The sequence below is a fragment of the Beta vulgaris genome, chromosome 4 (assembly GCF_026745355.1).
Source record: "Beta vulgaris subsp. vulgaris cultivar EL10 chromosome 4, EL10.2, whole genome shotgun sequence".
NCBI classification, from domain to species: Eukaryota; Viridiplantae; Streptophyta; class Magnoliopsida; order Caryophyllales; family Amaranthaceae; genus Beta; species Beta vulgaris.
Genome location: NC_079205.1, coordinates 62,932,031 through 62,949,459, shown reverse-complemented (window position 1 = coordinate 62,949,459; position 17,429 = coordinate 62,932,031). Strand labels below are relative to the sequence as shown.

The window sequence follows — 17,429 nt, the reverse complement described above, 5'->3', positions numbered from 1 at the left end:
GTTGCAGGGATGTTCATTTCGAATATCCGGTCTAATTTAAAATTTTAGATCGGGAAAATTGTGATCTGAATCCAATCTGAAAATTTTCGGATCGAGACGGATCAGATATCCTAAATTTAGCTTGGTCGGGTATCCAGAAACAAAAAAAAAATGAAATTTCCAATAGAAGAATTCATAAAAGAAGTTTCGTATCGGGTATCCAACAACGTTCATGTTTGAAAACTAACAATCGGATCGAAAATTCGAAAAATCAGATTAGATATTTATGAACACCCCTAATTAATTGGTACATCCCGGAGATGCACTCGAGGCTGCTAAAGAACTTGTTCGGTCGAAAATAATATCACCTTCCCTTCTTCTTTTTTTTTATTAAGTAATATTATATTAGGTTTCCAAGTCCTGATTTTGATGGTAAATTAGGTAAGACTTGAGCTGTATATGATCAAAATTCTATTTTATGTTTATGAAAATGATTAGGTGTTTATATAAGTAAGAAATCTAAATATCAAAGAAGTCACCTTGCTAATGCAATTTAATTAAGGTTCTATATATAAGACCTATGTTTAGAGTTAAAAAGCAATTAGTATTACACAAAACTTTGTAAATATGTTATAGGAGGTGATTTTAGGAGGAAAAAAAACGTCTTTAATAAGTTTTTATTTATTATATCCATAGTAGCATAGATTTCTTTTGACCTTTTATTGACCAAAATTATGAATTGATATTTGGAACATCTATGCTATAGGCCGGGTGCATAGCATAAAATAAAATAAAAAATAGAAAAAGAATACGTGATTGATTCCAAAAAAAGAATCCGCAAATGTTGTGAACTATTTAAATATGTATCTAGATACATATTTTTCACAATCTTTATTAGTAGGAGTATAATCTAAGAGTAATGTGTAATTAAAGTTAAAATCTTCTAAAATAATTATTATACATAATTGATACATTGCTTATATTACTTTAAAATGTACGTTTTGGAAATATTATCATAGTTTTTGAGTTGGTCAAGGATAAGTCTTCTTTTCAACAATCCTTAACAAAATAAAATAAAATAAAAATTAGGGTAATGTTATATGTAGCCCTTAGGGCTACATATAAGCATTAAATACATTTCTTAAAATGGAAACAGTTTATGAATTCATAACAAAATTTCACATCATTTAAGGTAGTAAATGCTTGATTCAAATTTTTATTTCTATTTTAAGCTTCTTATACATCGCCCTAAGGGCTATCCGGCTATGTATATCATTTTCCTAAAAATTAACGGAGTGTAAGAACGGCTAATCCATTTATTGTCAAAAATATATTTTAGTGAAATTTTTATATCTTTAAAGTTGGATAATATTGATTACTTTTAAACAACAATAAATAAAATTTGCCTTGTAAGGGAGGAAAAAAAGTTCAATAGGATATTATACAATAATAAAATGATTTTTTTCTAATCTAGATGACTAGATATGATATAAGAACAACCTTTTTCTTTTTGCAAAATATCAAAATTTATTTTTTCTACTCTTTATGACTTCTAAATTGTGACTTATGAGTATATGTTCTATATATGTTTTCGTCGTATTCTTCTCTTTGAATAAAAAGATTTAAAGACACAGATGGAGGTGTCAAAGTAGATGTGTTTGGACAACTAACATCAATGATTAGCCAGATCCAATGAGATTGAAAGATGCCAAACAATATAGATTGTAAAGCATCATATATAAAGAATATATATTAAGACTATCTCATGGGTGGGGGATACAAAGAGAAATTATACCATATTACAAATTTATAATGTTCACTAGACAAAAAAATCAAGTATGCTTAAAAAAATAAAATGGTAAATTTAATTTTTAAGGATAAGCTATAGTAATTAATACTTTTAACTAAGTTACTCCATCTGTTTTCTTTTGTTGTTATTGTATTTTCTATTGGAATACTCCAATATATTAACTCACAAGGCTATAATCTTTGCTTTTAATATATTTTATTTTATTTCATTAAAATAGTAGAATCTTTCCCTTTTTTTTGTGTTTGCACCCGGTCACCCTTCGGGCTACATCTGGATCGAGGCCAAGTTCGGGGTGGTTAGGTTCCATTCCTCTCCCAAGGGTGTTGCGGGGATTCGAACACGGGTCCGTCCTACCAAAGTCAGTCCCCATCACCATTGGGCCAACACTTACTTGGTTGCATTGATTTCTTCCTCCGAATCTATATAGGGACAACAAAAGAAAATGAAGGAGTAATTAATATCCGTATACGCGCTATATTTTAGTGCTTATCACAATTGAAACGAGAAGGCTATTATTACAAGTCTTTAATTTTTTCATGATATTAATATTGTGAAATAATGCATTAAACTTGTAACTACATAATGGCAACTAAAAGATTATCTCCTCTCTCCCTCTCTAATTCTCTTTCTAGGATTTTTATTTTTCTTGGTCTCTTAGGTCGGAAAGAGTATAATTTCTTTGGAAATTAGACTATTATCGAACATTTTTCTTAGTTTTGAGGGTTACTATTTTCTTTACTACTTTCTTTTGTTTTATTTCGTCCATTTGTGAGAATTTATTCATTGACTTAATAATTTGGAAGATGATTTGAATCCGTGAGTGTTTACTTTTTTTCATTAATTTGTCACTGGGAACAATAATTATATCACAAAATTAAATTGTGAAGGTCTCCACTTAAAAAGATGCAAAGACATCGAAATACACTGCTCGTATCAAGCTTGAAGCAGTGGAGTTGAAGTTGCGCTCGAGTATGCTTAAAATTAATCGATTCTATTAATGGTGAAAGTTCTTGTGATTTGCTAAATTTTTATTTCAATTCTTAATTATAATTCTATGTGTTACATGTCTTATTATCAATGATATTTTTTTCTCCCTGTAAAAAAAAACTAAAAAATACTCATATACAGATGTATTATAAATTCAATTTTATTAATTTTTTTTGACATAAAAAAAATTAATAAAATTGAATTTATAGTATTGATAGGGATGTAAGCGAACTGCGAAAAGTCCAAAGTTCAATTTTATTAATTTGAAATCAAAAGGTTGGAGTGAGCATACAAACTTGTAAGAAGAACCGCAAATAAGTCAATAATTAAGGAGAGAGAAAAACTTGTGATTGGAAGTTAAACACAAACTTACATGGATAATGTTGTCTATATTAACACTAATTAGAGAATATGATTAGAATCATTCCTATTAAGTTGAATCCATGTGGATTTCAACCATAAGAACATATTAAAATACTTTTTTGAGTATTAAATTGTTAATTGTCCACTTATCAAGCTATTTTTATAAGACACAGGACAAAATAATTCTAAGATCTTAATATATCAATTTTTTTTTAAAAAAGTTCACAATATACTAACTCTAATTCTATAAGATCTTGTCATGCATTATTTATACCATCAAAATTTAGAATGAATATTATTATATGTGATCATGTTGGATTCATGTTAATACATAATGTTAAAAGTTTAGCTTTTCTTAGTAGTAAAAAATATACATAAAAAATTATCAAAAAATATATAGAGATCTTTGGAGAGTATAAATTATATGTACCTTCATTATATTGCATCAGTATATACATATATATATTTCCTCTATTTCAAAATACTAGACACACTTTTATGAGCTCGTTTGCATATGCATAACTTTAACAGTCAATATTTTTAATTCTAAATATTTAAAAATTTTAAAAAAATTGATACTTTAAAAGTATATATCGAGACGGATCTAACGATATCTCACATGACTGTATTTCTATCTATTTTTATAATAAGCTATATATTGAATAAAGGAAAACAGCATATATGCTTCTTTTGAGGGGTTTCCCTATTTGCTGTCTCTGGGCCATTATGGCATTATGAATCTATATGATTGTTTAGTAGGATTATATGGACATGTACTTGTCAACCACCTATATGTTGCCATATGCAGTGGACCCAACTTTTAGACTTTTAGCTTAGCCAAATCTTTTCGCCACTTGGCTCCTCCCAGTTGCTATGGCCAAATACTATTTAGATAAACTTCATTCGCAATGTCGAGCTTGACATGACAATGCCATAGTATGTCAATACTACTTGTTTACAACATGAGATGTTTGCTAAAGCAATTAATCAACCATGTTCAACGGCTAATCCTTTGTATCATATCCATAATATATATTAAAGATAATTTTAATTTAGGTAGAGCTTTTTTCGTTTAATTTAGGTGCGTATTTAAGATCCTACAAATAAGTAAATCAACAAGAAAATAATATTGTACTATAAACACGTGAAATCTTATATAGACTTACTTGCAATAATTTATCTGAAAACCGAATTCCGTTTTATATATAAAAGGTTTTTCGTTAACTTATTAGATGAGCTTGAGCTTTTAGCTGATTATGTGTTTCGGTTATTGTCTTAAAGAGTTTGTTCGTTTTAAGCTTGTGTTGCCAACTATGTATATGTTGTCTAAACAGTCATTTACATATTCTGAATTCACAAACATATAAAAGAGGATGTTTGCCGCTTCAATCATTTACAAATTTTACCAAACTTTGAATCTCAACTTATATAAAAGGACCTTGATTTTGTGAAATGGTTGCAACTTGCAACACTTCACTTCCTTCACTCTGTTCTTACCATTCATTTCCGAGTTAATGAAGCACATGATCCAGAGTTCCAGACGCAAGAATGAGCTTTCATTGTGCAGAAATTTCATATGAATTTGAGGAATAACTGATAAGCTCCGTCGAAATTGTCAGTTTGTATCCTTGTTGTGAAACAATCCGCTGAAACCTCAAGTTCAGTTGAGCATTCCTCAGACATATATGCCTAAACCAAGCTCTTTTGGGTTAGTCTCCACCATCCAAGGAGGCCTGTAAAATCATGCAAATGAAGATCATATAAATTCGCAGAAGATGACAAGTTTTAGAATTAAAGCCAAACAGCTAAATTAGTGTCAGTTATAATCGGTACTTGTTCATCACAAAATTCATCGTTCCACGGGCAGCACGCTCCAATAATAGATTCCTTGCTTCCACTGCGATTCCTTCAGGCTATATACAAATTATTCATGGTTAATAGCATGGAAACATGTTGAAATCAGCAAGTTCAACAGGTAAGGTGATTAGGTGAGATAGGTGATAACAAATTTCACACATTTTCTCAAAATAATCCATTTTTCATTACTTCTATTACTATGTTGTCTAGGCCTCAGGGGCCCTTTGCAAATTATCCGAAGTGTTACTTTCTTGACTTTATCAAGTCTTCTTGTCTGTTTTCTACAACGAAAAAATAGCACTTAAAATTTTCTTCGAAAATGTTCTATTTTGAAAAATGTCTCCCAGTAGCTTGGGGGTCATTACTATTTTTTTTTTTTTTTGAGGGGAAACATTAAAAGTGGCATTACTCAAGGGACAAATTGTCCATCAAAACGTAGGGAGCCACCTCCGAAGGATAGTGGTTCTCCCAAATCTGTTCAACTCCAAAAGGAGTGAGTTTAGCTAAATGATGCGCCACATAATTTCCGTCTCGTTTAACATGAGACCAATGAAGAGAAGAAAAACTAGAGCAAGAGACTAGAATATTAGATAATATATTATCTAGATCTGACAGATAGATGGCATTCTTCGAAAGGCGAGCGATAATTGATTGACAATCCGACTCAAGGATGATGTGGTGAAGCCCAAACCGCCTACACATCCGCACGCCCCATTCCACTGCCTTCGCTTCAGCAACTTCAGGGGCCCAGTTAGCGCGAACTTTGCGAGTTGCTGAAAGAACCACCCTGCCTTCGTGGTCTCGCACTATACCTCCAAATCCGACCCAGCCAGCCTCCGCCAGTGAAGCATCAACATTCATCTTGTGCACCCCAGCAGGAGGCAAGCGCCAGACCTTCGAGCTACTAGTGACATCGCGAGATGGACGAGCATAGAGAGCCTTCGCATATTTGCCTTGTTCTTCCGCGTACCTTGTAATTCTCTGCGACAAAACTTGGTTTGGGGTTTCCTTACCATTGAACACCTTGTTGTTGCGCTCTCCCCACATACACCATAACAAATAAGCACCTTTCACCCTGATCTTGGCATCCACCTGTTCCCAGCTTTCAATGATCTCACACATAGAGCGATTCGCATCTGCTTCTCTCATCTCAACACAGCCACTCTCCTGCCAAACCTCCTCCCACCGAGAGCAACAAAAAAGGGCATGGGATGTTGTTTCGGTCAATCCACAGCCCCATGGGCAGCTTGCATCTTCCATGAGATGACGATGATGTAATAAACTCCGAACAGGAAGTGTATTGGTGCAGACTCGCCAAAGAAAGTGACGCACTTTTGGGCTAACGTCCAAACTCCAAATAAAAACCCAAGCTCTATGAAAGTTATCAAGATTACCTCCTTTCCCCAACATGTAAGCTGTTTTCACTGAATAATGCCCATTCTTCGAGAAACCCCAAGTGATGACATCTTTAGGGGCGGGATATGTTAAGGGAATAGTCATAATGCACTTAATATCACGCTCATTAAACACTTCTTCTATAATATCCAGCTTCCACTCCATACAACTTTCATCAATTAAACTGCTCACCTTTGGATACAAATCATTCGGCTCGGACGTAATATGTCGCCCCTCATCATCCATAACCCACGGCATACCCCATATGTCCACATCCTTTCCATCTCCAATGCGCCATAAACACCCTTCCTTAATCAAAGCCTTGGAACTCCAAATACTCTTCCATGAGAAACTACAAGAGTGACCAAGATACGAGTCAATAAATTCACAGTTTTTGTAATACTTAGCTTTCATCACACGCCCAAGGAGAGAATTAGGGTGGTGAATTAGCCGCCAAGCTTGACGTCCCAATAGTGCATCATTAAAAACCGCTAGATCCTTAAAGCCCATCCCTCCCAAACACTTCAAGGTACACATATCCGCCCAGTTCTTCCAATGCATTTTCCTCTTGCCACTTTCACTCCCCCACCAAAACCGTGCCATAGCTGCATGAATTTTCTGAATGATTAAGCCTGGAAACTTGTAGACCCCCATCAGATAGGTCGGAATAGCTTGTATCACTGCCTTCAATAACACCTCTTTCCCTGCTCTAGATAAGAGTTTTTCTTTCCACCCTTGGAGTTTCTTCCAAATTCTATCAAGAATCGAATCAAAAATTGCTTTTTTCGATCGTCCCGCAATAGAAGGGATACCAAGATACTTGTCATGTTTATCCACCCTGCGCATCTTAAGAATTCCCATAAGAGCTTCCTGTTGCTCTTGGCTTACTCCTTTACTAAAAGATACCTCCGACTTTTCATAATTAATTTTCTGCCCAGATGCCAACTCATAGAGGTTGAGAATATCAACTATTTCTGTGCATTCCTGTCGGGTAGCTCTAGTAAACAACAAGCTATCATCAGCAAAAAGAAGATGGGAGATTTCAGGGCCACTGCGGCTTGCTCTAGCCCCATGAAGTGCTTTCTCCTGCACTCTCTGCTGAATCATCTTAGAAAAGACATCTGCAATCAGGATGAATAAGTAAGGGGAAAGAGGGTCCCCTTGTCTGAGTCCTCTAGCAGGCAAAACATCTCCACAAACACCACCATTAATGATGAAAGAATAAGAAACAGTGGAAACACAATTCATTATTAAGTTCACCCACCTACCGTCAAAACCCATGGTTAAGAGCATTTTTCGAAGAAAACCCCACTCCACTCTGTCATAAGCCTTACTCATGTCCAGTTTCATAGCCACCACACCCCTTCTGCTTTTATTTCTGTACTTCATAGAATGAAAAATTTCCAGAGCAATGAGGGCATTATCTGTGATGAGACGCCCTGGGACAAAAGCACTTTGGTTTTCTGTAACCATATTCGGCAGATAATTTTTCAAACGCATAACCACAGCTTTTGACACCAGCTTATAGAGAACATTGCAGAGTGCAATAGGCCGAAATTCTGAAGCAAGTTTCGGATCCTTGACTTTCGGGATGAGAGCAATGTTTGTCTTGTTTAAACAAGGCGGGAAAGGGGAGCCATGGAGAATACTACAGACAAAGGATGTCACATCATCACCAATAATGTGCCAAAATCGTTGATAGAATATGGCATGCATACCATCAGGTCCAGGGGCTTTACTGGGGTGCATCTGTTGCAAAGCTGTATAAATCTCATCCTTAGAATAAGGTTTAAGGAGAGCTTGATTACATTCATCAGGAACACAAGGAGTAACACATTTCAATACATCCTGAAAATTCATGTCAGAAGGGTTAGAAGACATAAATATAGTGCTAAAATAATGGCCAAAAATGCGTTCAATATCTTCCTCCTTGTCGTGCCACACTCCACTTGTATCAAGAAGTCCCTTCACATAATTTCGTTTCCTTCTCTGCGAAGCCTTATGATGAAAATACTGTGTATTTTTGTCTCCATCCTTAACTTCCGCCACCCTAGACCGTAAGTGCCAGTAAGCTTCATTCTTCTCATGAAGATCATCTAACTTCTTCTCAATCGCCGCACACTCTTCATTATTTTCAGTAGAAATAACACGTTGCTGGGCTAGTGAAAGGGATTTCTCAACTTTTTTAATTTGCTTCCCTAAGTTATTGAAATGCATGGCACTCCAAGAACTTAAATTGTTAGCTAGCTGCGACAAACGTGTAGGTAACCCATCACCCATCGACTCCTCCCAAGCACGCTGAACCACTCTTTCACAACCATCATCAAGTAACCAGCAAGTTTCAAAGCGGAACCCACGTCGTTTTTTCCGTCGAGTGCTACCAGGCTGTGGACGAGTGATAATGGGTGCATGATCTGATTTATATCGAAGCCCATGTTCAACGATGCAATCAGGAAATAAGTTAAGCCAATCTAAAGTGCAAACATACCTGTCCAGCCTCTCTCGAATACATGTTGCTGCAGTTAAACCCCTCTCCCACGTGTACCACATACCAGAATATCCCAAATCACGAAGCAAACAATCATCCAGCGTAGCTCGAAACGAGGCCATCTCACGCCTCTCCCTATCAGCTCCTCCTTCCTTTTCTTCGTAGCATAAGATTTCATTAAAGTCCCCACCTATGAGAATAGGAACACTCGATGTATTGCAGAGGTGACGAATTAGCTCCCAAGTGCGAAACTTTTCCTCCTCCTTAGCCCACCCATAAATCCCCACAAACCTCCATCTACCATCACCATTACCCACATCACCACAAATATGGTGTTGAGAGAAAGAGACTAGAGAAAAATCAATATCCTCCTTCCAATATATGCATAAACCACCAGCTCGCCCTTGGCTTGAAACTCCAAAACTATTCACAAACCCAATTTTGTCTTTCAACATTTCCGCATCTTTCTTCTTTAGCATTGTTTCTGAGAGAAAAATGATGTCGGGGGCATAAGAGCTGCTCCATCTCCGGAGCTGACGAACTGACCAAGGGTTGCCCATCCCTCGGCAGTTCCAGCAGAGAGTATTCATAATGACAGGCGGGGTTGGTCATCACCAACCTCCGCCAACGAGATGGAAGAGTTAATATGAACGGGGCTCAACTTTGACCGCTTCGTCACACCATCCACAGAACATTCCTCCATAATATCTTCATGTGAGCGTTTATTAAGTTCCAGCAAATCTGTTTCCATAAGAGACACTGCACCTTTTTCATCCATTGATGAACGAGCTTGACGTTTCCATGAACGACCTTTGCTACCATTTTTATGAATTTTAACTGCCTTGGAAGCCGAGAATAAAAAGGGTTGTTCAATGATGGGGTCCTGCTGCACACTATCCTTTAGAGGAAGAGGTTTAATTAATATTGCAGGCTCATTAATAATGGGTGGGGAATCTGTAGGAACATTTTGCTTTTGTTGCTCGTGAGTCACCAAGCAATTATTGACCCTGTCCCCACTTTCAACAACATGCTCCAGTGATGCACTCATCCCAATACTAACTACCTGCTCCAACTCATTAACAAGATTATTCCTCCCCTTGTCGCCATCTGCTTGTCCATTACCTTGGCCAACAAACAACAACTTCTTATTCACACTGAACTTCTTCTCCTCCTCTATCTCCTTAGCTCTTCCTTTTCTAGGGGTAGCTTTTAATCCCAAACTCCAGCCCAATCCTTCCTGCTTATCTTCTTCAGTAACCAATTGGCAATCTCTTTCAGAGTGCCCCATAATACCACATGCGAAACAGAAAAAAGGTAACCGTTCATACGCAAAATCAATTTGTATCTGCCTACCATGTTTATCCTTAATCCGTCTAAATCTCCGAAGAGGTTTTGTAACATCAATCATAACCCGCACCCTCCTATAACGACCAATTCCCAGAACATCCTCCTCAATATCAAGGATATCACCCATATTCCCAATCAGAGTACGTACAATTTCATCAGAACGATAACTAAAAGGAAGGTTTTTAATACGTACCCAAAAAGGCGAAAGGTTGATGATGACTCGATCTGGTTGTTCCTCCCCATCCGCTTCCTTCAGGAGGATTAACATATTGTCGAAACACCATGGACGGCCGTCCATAACTTTCTTCAGGTCCTTCCAATGAAAAAATTGAAAGGCATAAAGATTAGGGCTTAAAACCCTAATAACCAGACCATTAGAAGGAGCCCATACAGTGGTAATCGTTCGCTTAAAAGCTTCTATATTATATGATCGTTCAGTCAAGATTCGCCCTAGGAGGAGTAGGGCAAGTTTATCATCGTCAGTATTAGGGTTCAAAAGTTCGAAATCCAACACTGTTTCTTCCTCCTCATCTAAGCGTAGTTTAGAGCAGGCTTGTGAGAGTTCCTCAGTCATTGCCAAGGAACTAGGTCCGCCGCGGCGGAGAAGCACCGAAGAGGGTGGAGATCGCCCTATCGGGTAGAGAGAGGCCTTTTTTTCCAAAGGAGTTTTTTTGGGGGTCATTACTAAATAACTAAAAGCTAATATCGTTTTGAAATAATAATGAAGGTTGGAATGATTGATGTCAATTTCTCCAAAAAAAACAAAAGCGTAAAGATATAGGACTGTAGTTCTCTAAGGGTGCGTTCCTTTCACCTTAAAATAATAATTCTCGTCTAATAATTTCAAGTCCTGATAAGTTCTAACACCTTACAGGAAAAAAAAAAAAAAAAAAAACATTCTAATAGTATTGGATAAGTACAGATAAGTTTAATTTAACAAAAGATAAAAATGAGACAATAAAGGATTCTGAAGTATTACCTCTTCTGGAAACCATACTCCACGTTGTGTACTACCCTCTAGGACTGCAAGGACAAATGCGGCTGTAGATACTCCAACTGATCTGTGAACAAAGTAAGAGACTTGATTGTGGAAGAAATAATTTTAGGTCTAGTGGACCTTCAATATGACTGGCAATTGTTCTCTATATAAGCCAATAACCATATATTGCAAGTATTCGGAGAAAATGATCTCAATGCAACAGCACAAGATGAGGTGGACCTTAAACATGTCTTCCCTTCACATTTGTTCTCTATATAAGTCAATATACCCATATTGCAACTATTCGCAGAAGAAAATATTGAAACAGCAGCACAAGCTGAGGGCTAGAAGATTCCTAGTGCTAAAGCACAGATGTCATTGTCTTGATCTTCATCAGGTAGCACTGCATCAATACTAAGATCATCATAAAACTAGGGTCCTACACTCCTACTTCCCTTGATAAAATGTGTCTCAACAAAAAAAATTCCATGATTCCGTGATTTCCGTCTCTAGTTCTATTTTTCTTCTGCATGTCTGTTTATGTCGAAAAACCCTACCACATTTATCAGTAAGCATTTATTCTGGGATAGTGAGACATCGAAAATCCATATGATATTTTTGAAGATAAATGCTGCTCGTGGGAATAAGGTCATCTTTAACAATTTAGTTTATGCCACAAACTTTGATCTAAGCAGTACAGCACAAACCAGTAAGACAGAACAGTAAGATGGTAAGAGCTGGCTATTACCATAAAACAACATGACTATTTATAAAGCATAAGCCTGGTACTTACACAGATAAGCTCTTATGAGTAAATAAACCAACCGTACTGCGCCCATCTGAACATTCCAAATCAACCTGTCAAAAGAAGTGAAAAATATAATTTGCAAATACCCCTAACCTAACTTGGAGAAAAGCATTAATCAACTATACAAGGGGATTGTGACAAATTTATCAAAGTATTGCTACAGCCGTATTACATTTATTCCATGTATTACAGCTGTATAACAGTAATCAGATTATAGCACCTTACCCTCATTGAGACACGCTCCCCAGCAAAACCATCAACTGCCCGAACTACAGGGTCAAACAAATCAACCAACTGCTGGACTTTTTTTCTGTTGCGTAGAAAATCCTGCATAATCCAGTCACATGAGTTCATGGACATATGATATCTGGTCACCAGATGCAGCAACCTACATGCAAAGTCTTCTCTTTCTTTTTAATTTTGTTTATCAAATACCTACATGGTTGACTGTTGAATAGAGTATGTATGACTACTAAAATGCTAAGAAATGGCCGTAAAATCTATAATCAATACCAAAAAAAAAATAAAGATGCAGCATCTCATGGTATCTATCAATGCCATGACAACAACCCAAAATAAGGAGTCGACTAAAACGTCCATTTACCACAAATCCTTTTTGTAAAAAACTTACTCCAAAAATCTCCTAATTATGGTTCTTTCCTTTGAGCATCTCGGCATGTTAGACAGTCAATAATTATTGTTATCCAGAAAGTTTTTCAGGACCTGTCCAATGAGTCATTCTTGGTTAGATAATCTCGGTTGCGTTTGGGTCGAGCAATGCTTGTTCAAAGGAAAACCTTCGCGTTCAGGTTCGGGTTGGCTCAACGGGTCAAATGATTGTAAGACCCCCCTACATTCTTATATCTGAACGTGATATATACAACCTGGTCTAAATCAAAATATCAAAAAAATACATGTCTCACATAACAAGTCAAAATAAACATATTAACAATAGTAGCTGAAGGTATCTTGCTCATGAAGGTTCTCATAATCAGATATTATTACATGAATGTAATGGTTTTTGGGTCAGATCGGATTTGATCCAAATTAATCGGGTAGTTTTGCTTCAGGTACAATTGGGTTCAGGTGGCAAACTTTTGGTCAAAACACACTTTTGGGGGGTTGGATTCGGCCGGATTACAATTTGATTAGCATTGACAAGTCTAGTCATATCCACTAGCCCAACAATGGAGCCACAGTCCACAACAGCCAAGACAGGAAAGGACAGAGGAGTATACCTGTGGGAGTTTAGCCATTATGGCCATTCCCCAGTTCCAAAAGAAGGGTGCAGTCCCGAATCTAGCACTGACAGTTGGCACCCTCAGAATTTCATGGGCACTTCTTACTTCTGGCAGATTCCTGGAGAAAAATTACAGTTGTTTATATTTTGAGGAACTTTCTCTAATAAAAACTAGATAGATGTTTTAAACAGGTGCCGGGGATGACAAGTTGACAATATTAAACAACTGAAACTTTGATATAATCTTTCCATAGTTCAACTAGTTACACAGTCCAAAATAAGGACAAGAGGATTCACGCTCTAAGCACATGGAGGCAAATGAGTATACCGCACTCATGAGGGTAAGCACCGAGCTCCATTGAGTTCATTTAAAAAGGAAGCACAAACTAAATAGTAAATACACTCAAGAACTGTAGATGCATCTGCTAAATTTTGGACCTGGAGACGTAGATTACTAGTTGGTACTATAGCACTTCCAGTCTTACAGGACATTTAGAAGATGCAAATTTTTTATCTCTAACAGCAGAAAACAAATGGTTCAAAACGAATCCTGAAATGTATCTCTTTCTCATTATGGCAAATAGCAATTGAATGAAATTCACAATTCCCAATGCAGTGATAAAGCAGTACTGAGCTATAATTTTCTCTTTGATAACTTACAGCAAAAATACATCTCTCTTTCTGATCCCATTTCCAAAATCAACATTTAGCATCCCACTATAAGGCTTTAATTTGACCTTTTCACCTGTTTCCATAACAAGATATCATAAGAGGAAATACTTGATAAATGCTGGTAATCAAGTAAACAACAAGAAGCAACATGATATCAGAAAGAAAACCTTTGCTGTAGGCAACAACCTCTTCTCCTAAAAGTAAAAAGCTTGTAGACAATATTGTTGGACCAGCACCTCCAGTTCCTGCTGTATAGTATGAGAATCTGACGACAACATGCAACAAAAAGAATAGCCAGTGAACTCATGTAACACATCTTCCATAAAGGCATTAAAATCAACAGTCAAACCGAGAGACGGACGAACATATACACACAAAATATGACAAGAGTTGCAAATATTGAAAGCAAACACCTAAGAAGCACATGTTTCAAGGTTGATCATGGATTAACAAAACACATAATAGTAAATTCAAGAATAGAAACAGTCACCTGAGCCTTTCAGGTTCACCCCTTCCTTCATCTTTTGCTGCACGAACAAGCTCTGCCGCCATCACTGTGATTAATGATTCCAGAGTTAGCAAAACTCTCATTCAAACAGCATATAAACAACGGAAAACGGAATTATTTCCAATATTAGGCTCGTTTGGTATTTCTATGAGAGATTTCTAGAATCTTCACAACTAATCACATCCCTTACAAAAAATAAGGTAATCTTGACTCTATAATGCAGTTTCTGTATTGCACATTGGCAATGTTAAGAGAGTTAAAGGACAAGGGAAAACAGAATATAAAAGGATCGTTCAAATATAAGAACCATTGCTCACTCCAGGGTAAATCCCAGCAGTTGTAATAGCTGGAATATTAGCAGCCATAGCATCTTTACACAAAGATTTGGCACGAACTGAATATCTTGTATCATCACAAACATCAATATATGCTGTCTGCAAAAATATCCACAAAGTATGCATCAAATTAAAAATCCCAAAAGGACCTCAAAACTAGTATTGACTCTTAAATGTGGTGCGCACAATAAGGATCACAATAGATCATCCATCAACAAAATTTGTCTAAAATAGTGCTTAGATGATTACCTCATCTCACCTTGGTACGAATAGCAGCTTCGAGTACAGGGCATTTTTCAGTCTGCTGGAAAGGCCCTGCAGTGTGAACTACAAGATCTACATCTGCAAAAGAGGCACTAAATTTCAGTACATCTATAATTTACTACTGATCAACCAAACTAAAGAATGAGTAAACTATTTATACAGACACACAACACGGTTTATCAACGACTTAATCATAAGAGTATCAAACCAAAGACAATAAATTTTTGAGGCATAATTGTCATTTGTCAACAAAATTGGATTACTTGCTAGAAATGTCAACGAGCTATTCAACAACATATAAAAGTTCCTGACTCTTTAACTTAGCTAGGTTCTTAATTACATTTATGCAAAGCTATGGGAGTTTGGATTCATCAACTCCGCCTCCTCGTACGCACTCAGTGCCGGTCCAAATCCCGGATATAAGAGGTTTGTGGTAAGTGACAACCAGCGTTAAAACTCAGTAGTCAGTACTGAAATTAAACAATTCTCTACAATATTGAACACAAAATTATACCATGTATTTCCTCATTGATTAATTCAAATAAGCTATAAAATTCTGGAGACATGCACAATCAATTGATCAAAATAAACCTTACAAAGAGTCCAAAATTCACCTTCTAAAGCAGCTTCCCATGCTTCCACATTATCAATATCGAATTTTTACAAAATTATACCACGGATTTCCTCATTAATTAATTCACATAAACTATAAATTCTGGAGACATTCACAATCAAAATCCTTACAAAGAGTCCAAAATTCACCTTCTAAAGCAGCTGCCAATGCTTCCACATTATCAATATCGAATTTTCACAAAATTATACCACGGATTTCCTCATTGATTATTCACATAAACTATAAATTCTGGAGACATTCACAATCAAAATCAACCTTACAAAGAGTCCAAAATTCACCTTCTAAAGCAGCTTCTAATGCTTCCACTGTTCCACATTATCAATATCGAATTTATAAAACTTATACCACGAATTCCTCATTGATCAATTCACATAATCTATAAATTCTGGAGACATTCACAATCAAAAATCAACCTTATAAAGAATCAAAAATTTCACCTTCTAAAGCAGCTTCTAGTGCTTTCACATTTTCGATATCGAATTCGACAAACTCCGATTTCTCCCCAAGATTTTTCACCATCGCCTCACCTTTCACCCTACAAATCAAAATCAACATCAAATATCCAAAAACTCCAACTCCAATCACAAAAAAAAAAAAGAAAAAAAAAACACATCGAGAAAAAAATAGTACCGATTTCGTCCGCCGATGAAGATGCGAAGATCAGGAGAAAGTGCCGAAAGAGCGACAGCAGTAGAACCACCAACTCTACCAGTCCCGCCCAAAATCAAAACCCTAGAATTCCGAATTTTGTCGTCGGAAACTGCGAAATCGATTTTCGGCTTTGAAATGTCTCTCTCCTTTACTGAGCTTGAAACCGCCATTAATGGCGGCGATGATGAGGTTTTGAAGTGTAGGAGCATACAACCTCCCGCCATATTTTCTCTCTCCTCACTGAAAAAAATGGAAGATGATAAACTGCACTGAGTGACGTGTGTAAAAGATGGAAGTTGATTCAGTTATCTTTGATTGTTACAATTTTGTGGGTGACGTGGCGATTTTTAATCTTTTTATTTTTGTTGGGCTTTATTGAAAGCAACAAAAAATATGGGTCATATAAAATGTATTTGATTTAGCGCTATATATGTCCGAGCTTGGCCCAATTGGATGGGATACGGGCCTTATTTAATCATAGAAGATCGTAGAAATATGACTGGGCTCATTTTTGGAGAAGTGTATGTAATAACTTAAAATCAATAAAATGGGTGACTTTTAAGTTAAAAAGAGTTGTAGCTAATGGGTAAGTTTTTACCTTAAATGATTTTCCTTAAAAGGAACACTTGTATATAAATGACCGATTTAGAGTAAAAAGTTACCGTCGACTCAAAATAATTTATTGTGCACCTGTTTTATACTATTACTTTTCAAATTCCGTGTGATAGGGGGTTAAATATACTAATAGTGCATATAACAATTGATTTTATATATTCATAGAAGTTAATTGGTCAAATTGACGCATGAATAAATTATTATGAATACTTTCTTTGTCTCAAATATAAGATTAAATACACTATTATTTAACTTTTGCATTAAGTAATTAACTCTAATTTGACCATAAAGTTTTACTTGTACGTAAATATAAATGCTAGTATATATGAATTTGCCTCGACATATAACTTTTTATATTTTTAACGATAAATAATAAAAGATATGTAAAATGAATGTTGTATATTGGCGAGTGTAAAATCAAATTATTATATTCATCGTGGGACATATAGAGTGATGTGCAAAGTCATAATGAAACAACAAAAAAAGGTTGGATAGTG

The 17,429-nt window shown here is 36.1% G+C and overlaps 1 protein-coding gene across 19 annotated transcripts; it reads right to left on the bottom strand.

Moving 5' to 3' along the window:
- Positions 1–4,459: 4,459 nt before the first annotated feature.
- LOC104890046 (hypothetical protein) lies at positions 4,460–16,610 on the bottom strand. Of its 19 annotated transcripts, none has more exons than XM_019248844.2 (14): positions 16,297–16,602; positions 16,104–16,201; positions 15,028–15,110; positions 14,741–14,867; positions 14,416–14,479; positions 14,093–14,190; positions 13,914–13,998; positions 13,252–13,372; positions 12,239–12,340; positions 11,999–12,063; positions 11,206–11,287; positions 10,420–10,539; positions 4,973–5,052; positions 4,460–4,872 (listed from the first exon to the last, which is right to left on the bottom strand). In XM_019248844.2, the coding sequence occupies exons 1-14, from the start codon at positions 16,539–16,541 to the stop codon at positions 4,815–4,817; spliced, it is 1,428 nt and encodes a 475-aa protein (XP_019104389.1). In that variant the 5' UTR covers positions 16,542–16,602; the 3' UTR covers positions 4,460–4,814. The 19 variants fall into 19 exon arrangements, 17 of the variants coding, with proteins under 17 accessions (XP_019104389.1, XP_048499714.1, XP_010673707.1 ...); XM_048643757.1 differs by having other exon boundaries at positions 10,420–10,530; XR_008969205.1 differs by having other exon boundaries at positions 4,812–4,872; positions 10,420–10,483.
- Positions 16,611–17,429: the final 819 nt, after the last annotated feature.